Consider the following 8,121-nt stretch of genomic DNA (forward strand, 5'->3'; position numbering starts at 1 on the left):
CTTCGTAATTTTGTGTTTTAACGATGCAAGTATATATTTCCATTTTATAGTATATATATATATATATATATATTTTTTTTTACAAATAATATCACATTCTCCATATAATTGTTTATTCTCCAATTTTGTATCAATATTTTAACCATAAATCTGTCTCTATTCTTTGCAATGAAACTGTTACAATTTGTTAAATTTTTAGTATGATATAAATTTCATTCAAAAATCTAGAATATAAGTTAAATAGTACTATTGATATTTCTGTTTTTTATTTATAATTTTTAGATAAAAATATCTATATACTTTAATTCAACATTTTTTATGAAATATTTCAGATATTAATATTGCGATCCGACATTTTAGATCAAGATTCAGAAATTCGATTTTTCACATTTTTATTTTATTAATTATAATTAATAATCATTTAATAAAAATAACATTTACTATCAGGAAGTGATAAAAATTACAAAATTAGGAATTGAAATTTTATAAATCGATATACGCTGTTTTCATCAAGCCAGTTATGTCAAATTCCTCAAGTACAGCTCGCTGTAATGTTATGTAATGCGATCCAATCATCGTCGAAGAAAATCTCTATGTTTTAGTTGAAATTTGCAATCACACAAGCGACGCAGGTAGGGGGAGTATCTGCCGCAACCCCTTGCAAACAATGGCGCACGAAATAACACATGGCTGCCAAATAACTATATTGCGATGCGGCGAGGGGGAGCAAAAATTACCTTGGGAAGTTACGCACGTGTGTAATGCCCGGTCTTCCTCAAATGTACATGGTATGGGACGTTATAGATAGATGCACAAACGCTAAATTTAAATCCGCCCATTGGTAACGCGTACATAAGATAATAGAAAGGTTAGTAAAAATTGTGTCGATAGTATATATACGATAGAATATGTAGAGTACGGACGCGTACGATGTAATGCCTCACGCGCGATTGCGGCGGGTTAAAAATATGATGATGATGAATTTTAACTTCTCGAAGGTCGACGGACTCTGTCCCACCCCTCCATAACATATCCCTCTGCGCAACGAATTATACCTTCGCACATAATTGCATTATTAATGTGTACATAGTCCCGTAACGCTTAATCTAATATTTTCTATTAGGGTTTTTGTTGTAGAAAAGAACTACTTGAACGCGGGTTATTAGACCACTCAGCTGTTTTCAGATTACTAATCTTCTTCTTTTCTTTTGATTTATTATTAGTAATGTTTGACCTAATTTAAAGATAATGTTTAAATAATGGTTGACCTTAATCGAAACGTCACGAGATGGAAATAATGCTATTTTTGTGACACAGATTCGTAATTGTACCTATCTGTATTACGGTTAACGAATGAATTTTTATCATTGTCTTTTTTAACAGTACGCGAATTTTAAATGGTTGGAAAATGTTGTCGCCGTTGCAGACTCGGTTGTAAGTTCGATTGAAAAGGTGGAGGGCCCGGGGACGCGAAGAGTCAAGGAGTCGGTGAACGACTCGAAGGACGAAGACGGATCAGACGTCGCCTCGACTTTGAGCGGCCTGCTCGCCGGTCTTCCGACCTTGGCGGGCCCCCAACGCCTCGCCAACTCCCTCAGACAGAAGTTCGTCAACAACTCCGGTAAGTCGGTGATACGTTGTTTTTTTTTTCACACGCGGCCTTCTTTCGTACATCAGGAAGGCTCGTTGCCGTAGTAGAGCCCGTCGATCGATCGCGTTGCGCCATTAACGAGTCACCGGCAACAATGATGATTGACAGGCGCCATTTCGCAAACACGAGAAGAATCGAGCTATCGTTGTTCCGGATGGTCGCCCGAGGTTCCAGTTTAAATGTTAGTCCGCGTGTTTTTATAATTATTTACAATCGACCGCGCATCCTGTTACTTTCGTGAAAAAGAGTCAAGATAATATTAAAATAAAAAAAAATAAATAAAACTGTGCGATTTTCCGCTAAACAAAATATTTATTTCTCCAAAATAGTAAGTTAAATTAGATAAACTGATCTAGATTAGTGAAATATCGGAAAAGAGTTGATAAATGCATTATCAAGTACACTTGCCAATTCGCGAAAAGGTCCCAGTTTTTCTGCCTCAAATCTTGCGAGAAACATCATTATGTTACAACGCTATTGAAATATAATTTAAATCCGCTATTTTCCATGTGTGCTTTTGCGTTGTTATCTTGGCAGTTCAAAAGCAACATGAAAAGCGAAAAATTATAGGAGAGAGATTCAAAAGAATTGCATCAAAGAAGAAAATGGCTACTTGAGCGCAATTTTCTTCTGTTTTATGAAGCATTTTAATTATTAACTTTCCATGACTTTAATAAATGACGATAAATAAGATATAAGTTGAATAATCAAATTTTTTAACAATATGACACGATCTTTGACTGAAATATTTTACGTGCTTTTCTTATTCTTTAAGTAAAAAAAAATCTCGTACTACCGTTCATTCTTTATTTTATGTAATTGTTTCAACGATCGACAATTTAACAAAAAACAATATCGCTCACAATTACTGTTGAGCTATTTCTTTCTACCTTAACACTCGTGAGATGATTAGCGACGACCCCAATAACAAGCACGTCACATCGACCCTCGCCTCTTGTTTTCTCGGCGTTTTTTTTCATGCTGTTTTTATCTCCGCCGTAATGCGATACACAATATACTATAGTAAGGCTCGCTCAGGTACACAGAGTCGATCTCGCGGCGCCTTATCGTGAATCGTGGGGGAGCCTTCATCCGGTGTCGTGTTCTCTTTCACGCGCGCAAGAGGGGAGCAGAGCCTACGAAGAAAAGCCGAGCCAAGTGCGTATGCGTTTTCGCAACGTGTTTCTTTCCCGCACGCAAGACTATAGTTGATGTCAGCGTGTTGATGATGTTGGCGAGGTTACGAAGTTGGGGTTGGGAAGGTTGAGTGGATGGATGTCGTTCGCACTTCGCGCTGACCACAGGCCGGGTCAGGGCTCCCCTATTCTTCTCCTCGGCAACTCTTTCCCTCAGTCCCGAGTCGCTTCTTCGATTTCGCGTTCTCGCGAAACGGTTGTGTCGTCGCGTAAGAAGCGCGGAAAGCGTGTTTAAACGCGTACATGTGCGCGCACGTGAAGTCAATTGATTTCCGCGAGCTAATCGTTGCCAAATCGGTGATCTGTTGTAGGTTACCCCCGGCCCGGCCTGATGCGCGCCGCCCCAATCGCGACGATCTCCTCGTCACGCTCGCTTCCCGAGGTCGCACGACTGGTTGTGACCGCGGTTAGTCCCTTCCACTAAGACATACATAAAAAAATCCCGGAAGACGTTGGTCGCACTTCGCGGACGACTACCTAGGAACCATGACGACGATACCGATACTCAACATGGAGTTCAGCGAGCTCAAGGAGATCGTCTGGACAAAACTGCAGGAGCCCAAGTCTCAGCGTAAGCTGATCCTGGTCATCGTCTCGATAGCGTTACTACTGGACAACATGCTATACATGGTGATAGTACCAATTATACCCGATTACCTTAAATATGTCGGAGCATTCGGAGAAGTAGAGGAGATAGTCAACGCCAGCGGTCCAGCTAGTCATCCTGGCCAGGATTCTGCCACGGGGGTGTTATTCGCATCGAAAGCGATCGTGCAACTGATGGTGAACCCGTTCTCCGGTGCGCTAATTGATCGGATCGGTTACGACATCCCCATGATGATCGGTCTCTCCATCATGTTCCTCTCGACCAGTGTATTCGCGTGCGGCAAGAGCTACGGCGTACTGTTCTTCGCGAGGAGCCTGCAGGGCGTTGGATCCGCGTTCGCTGATACCGCCGGTCTCGCTATGATCGCCGATCGTTTCACGGAAGAGTCGGAACGCTCGAAGGCGCTTGGCATTGCCCTGGCGTTTATTAGTTTTGGCTGTCTAGTCGCGCCGCCATTCGGAGGAGCACTTTACCAATTCGCTGGCAAGGAAGTACCGTTCCTGATATTGGCGTTTGTCAGCCTGGCAGACGGTTTCATGTTATTACTGGTTATGAAGCCGATCAAGGAGCAGTTGCAAGATCGCCATCACGAACCCAAGTCGACGATACCGATCTGGCGGCTGTTGATGGATCCGTACATCGCTGTGTGCGCGGGCGCTCTGATGATGTCCAATGTCGCACTTGCTTTCCTCGAGCCGACGATATCGTTATGGATGGAGGACACAATGACGCATGAAAACTGGAAGATCGGCATGATCTGGTTACCGGCCTTCTTCCCGCATGTGATCGGTGTTGTGATCACCGTGAGGATGGCTAAGCAGTATCCGCAATATCAGTGGCTGATGGCGGCGGGCGGCCTCGCACTCGAAGGTCTTTGCTGCTTCATCATACCATTCTGCAGCTCGTATAAAGTGCTGATGATACCGCTGTGCGGTATCTGCTTCGGTATCGCGCTCATCGACACCGCGCTGCTGCCCACGCTGGGCTATCTGGTGGACGTTAGGTATGTGTCGGTGTACGGCAGCATTTACGCGATCGCCGACATCTCGTACAGCGTGGCGTATGCGGTAGGCCCGATTATAGCTGGCGGAGTCGTCGAAGCGATCGGTTTTACCGCCCTTAACGTCGGCATCGCCTTCTCGAATTTGCTGTATGCTCCAGTTCTCTACTACTTGCGTCATATCTACGACTTTAAGCCGTTCCAGGATGAAGCGAACGTGCTAATGCAGGATCCGCCTGATAAAGAATACCAGACGTACGTGCTGCAAGAGCAGCGACCGATCACCGGCGAGATCGGCAACCACCTGAACCAGACGCGTATGGAGACGAATATCGATCAGGGATATGATCAAAACTATCAGACGACAGGACAAGTCGGTTACGGCGATCAGCGTGGTTACGGCATGCAGAACACGATCGGTTATAACCAACCCGCTCACGAACAACCACCAGTATACAATCAACCGGCTAGCTACGGTCAATCCGGCGACTATGGCCAACAGAGGAATTACGCGGTCGAGCGTCAGGATCAGCGGGGCTCCCAGGCTGACGTAAACCCCTTCAGGAGGCCGGAGCCGGCGGATCAGCGACCAGCCGGGGACAGCAACCCCTTCAGGCAAGGAATGTACTAAAGCGATGTCGCTGCCGAGTGTCGTAGCGATCCAACTGATCAAGTGCACGTCCTCTTCGCTCGAAAGTGTGTTCGAGTCTTCGTGACAGGCTTCCACGTATATCAGCAAGAGAGAATCGTCGCGGGACATGGCCGTTCGGCGAAACTCTTGACAATGATACCGATCGAGACGCTCGATCAGAAGATTAAAGGAGCTACAGGATCGTCGATCGCGCGGTGTCCCGCCGGATCTCGATCGTACTCGGAGTATCGGAGTTGATGTTTATCGGGGATAGCAGAGGCAACGACTTCCAAAGTGATTTCCTCGGAGCTCTCGCGATTCATCTGCGAAAGGTGAATCCCGACGGTCCTGATATACGTTCGAGGTTCCGCGCGCAGCTGGTAATGCGAATCGCAAGGAAAGAGGGGAAAGGGAGATAGGAAACATTGCTGAGGGATAGGATATGCGATGTTGAAATTGTAAGATGCAGAAGATGCAGAAGGAAAAAAGATTAGATAAGCACGCGGAAAGGACAATGGCCGTCTTTGTTGAGAATAAGAACCTCAAGAAGAACAACTAGTCGCAACATCGAAATAAAATTAGAGTGAGAAGAGGGGGGGGGGGAGGAAGAGATGTGTCGGTGTTATGGAGGAAAGAGAAGAGACAAGTTCTTTATTTGGGATGCGAGAAGTCATTGCGCAAAGTGTTAGAAGGAAAGAAAGAGGGAGGATACGACCGCAGCGAAGGCTTTCCATCAGCAAGGACCTTCGCTCGCGGGTTGCCGCTGGGCAAGTTTTGAGTTTTTAACGCTTTTTCGTTGAAAATCGTTCTACATTGCTGAACGGAAATATCATATCACTAATTAAGGCATCAGAAATCTAGAAAGTAAGGCTTTAAGTTAAGTAGGCGATTGTATAGAGGGTTGTGACAAGGGCGGTCGATTTGCCCCACGAATCGCTCTGTATTGGCAAAGTACTCTCGTCCCTGTATTCGATTTTTAAATAAATTTTGTTGCTAAAAGAAACGCTATAATATTAATAAAATTTGGATTACGAGAATTATTTTCGGTGATTCAAACTTGAAATTTTTACGTATGCATATATATTCTAAAATCGTTAGATGTTATGTATTTTATTATTAATATTAATTTTGTCAATGGTAAGAGTAAACATTATAAACGTTGATAAAAATGGCAAGTAATAATTACTTATAAAGCCGTTTTATTAAAGATATTTTATTTTAGATAATTTTCAGAATCTGAAAACTTGTTTTATCTCTTTATATTTATTTGTCATTTTTAAGAACAATCTATATTTTAACAGAATTTGAAGCGATGTCTTTTGCAATATTATTCATATTAATAAAACAGATATCATTAGAATCCTAAAGAAGTCGATTTCTATTTTGAATAATAGAGATTATTCGTAATTTTAATTATTCTAATATTGAAATATTTAATATTTCAAAAAGGGGTTTTTTTTCTAATTATATCTTTTTTCTATCTCAATTTCATACGATTTCTTTCGTACTAATTGAGTACTTTGCCACAATAATGGAGCAATACCAAGTACCAAAGCGCGAGTGCGTCAAAGTAAACATATCTGTATTTTTATGAAATTACTTTTCTAATTGTAGAGATACATTTCGTTCGAACCTTGTTGAAGGGGGGTTTTGTTCACGCAGCAAAATCGCGTGTGATATCTAGACGTATCTAGGCATGCATCATAATTTCTATATGTATATAAATATATCAAAAATTTTATTATGTGTCGAAGTGGCTTGGACGCAAGGTTTCGCGATAATTATCGCGAGCTGTTCCCATTGCAAAATCTCTCTTTTATTTTTTCATTTCAGATATTTACTCTATTTCATTTGTTATTATTTTAATCTTTTGTTCATTTTATTTTATATATTATTTACTTTGTTTCATATTCATTATCCAAACAATGGCCAATTCCATTATTTATATTATCCCTTATCTTTTCTTGAATAAAACAATACAAAAAAGATTATTTCTAGATTATTTAGAAGATTAAATAAAAATTATAAAAACTTTTTAATTGTGATAAACCGGTTAAAATTTGCTATAATTCTTCTTGTTACGATATCTGTGAAGCCTTACGACTAAGAGCACAGCACACATTCGTACCTACTCGTCAATACTAAGAAGCGTCGCGAGAAGCAAATAAATAAGTTGTTAATTAACTAGCACTATACACACTATACCGGCACGGTGATTAGCCGATTCGCCGGCGTGTTGGGCGTGAAAAGCAGAAGTTCCTCGATCACCAAGGAATCCGCTTCGCTCGCGTCGATCGGACTTCAGAATCCACTCGCCCGTCGTGCGGATCCTCGAGGATCGATTCGCGAGTGCTTTGAGTTAATTCAGTGCCTGAACTTCGCAGTTTTTATCCTCGTGGTCGCGAGACTCGTAGTACGAATAATTGTAAAGCTCTCCCCGCAAAAGATCCAAGCAAGTAACCCGACCTAACGTAACGTAGACAACACTCTATTAGACCGCTATACATATGTACCTAAACATATACGCGTTTTTGTTTTATAGTCAACAAAGAGAGAAGAACGTGTTTAATCTCTACAATGGCTTTTTGTTTCTATGAGCTGGCCTCTAAAATTAGGTATTTTATTGTAACGGCAACGTCTGACCTGTTGATGATTATCGTCACGACTCCGTTGAATAAATTCAGCGAAGATCAATGCAATAAGATCTCGAAATAATGAAATATAATGTATTATGTATCTCTAACTATATTCTCTTATATTAAAATGTCTTTTAGCTCAAATCTATTATAGATTAAAATGAAATACGATATAAAATTTTATGACATATTTTTAATTACTTTCCATACTGTGACAAAAATTTGTTCTTTTATTCATTATTTTAAATTTACATTTATAATTATATGTTAATTTTTTCCCCAGCGAAGTCAAGCTAGAATTTTAAAGATCATTATACTGGCATATGATAATTATATCAGCAAGACGTTGCGTCAGTGCATTATGGTTATACATACACATTACACATATATACATATATAT

At 41.2% G+C, this 8,121-nt stretch overlaps 2 protein-coding genes across 2 annotated transcripts in view; both read left to right on the forward strand.

The window, feature by feature from the left end:
• LOC108687187 overlaps positions 1 to 1,526 on the forward strand; it is a 2,563-nt gene extending 1,037 nt beyond the window's left edge. The window contains exon 2 of the mRNA XM_018192834.1: positions 1,427 to 1,526. Within this exon, the coding sequence (XP_018048323.1) occupies positions 1,427 to 1,438 (12 nt within the window). The 3' untranslated portion in view covers positions 1,439 to 1,526. The remainder of the gene's footprint in view (positions 1 to 1,426) is intronic.
• Positions 1,527 to 1,544: 18 nt separating this feature from the next.
• LOC108687185 (vesicular acetylcholine transporter) lies at positions 1,545 to 6,085 on the forward strand. The gene is made up of 2 exons (XM_018192832.1): positions 1,545 to 1,621; positions 3,159 to 6,085. Exon 2 carries the CDS (start codon positions 3,334 to 3,336, stop codon positions 5,083 to 5,085), a length of 1,752 nt encoding a protein of 583 aa, XP_018048321.1. The 5' UTR covers positions 1,545 to 1,621; positions 3,159 to 3,333; the 3' UTR covers positions 5,086 to 6,085.
• Positions 6,086 to 8,121: the final 2,036 nt, after the last annotated feature.

The sequence above is a fragment of the Atta colombica genome, unplaced genomic scaffold (assembly GCF_001594045.1).
Source record: "Atta colombica isolate Treedump-2 unplaced genomic scaffold, Acol1.0 scaffold200, whole genome shotgun sequence".
In the NCBI taxonomy this organism is placed as follows: domain Eukaryota; kingdom Metazoa; phylum Arthropoda; class Insecta; order Hymenoptera; family Formicidae; genus Atta; species Atta colombica.

Excerpts from the sequence above, each read along its gene's own strand:
- LOC108687185 (XM_018192832.1), top strand. The coding sequence starts at position 3,334 with ATGACGACGATACCGATACTCAACATGGAGTTCAGCGAGCTCAAGGAG.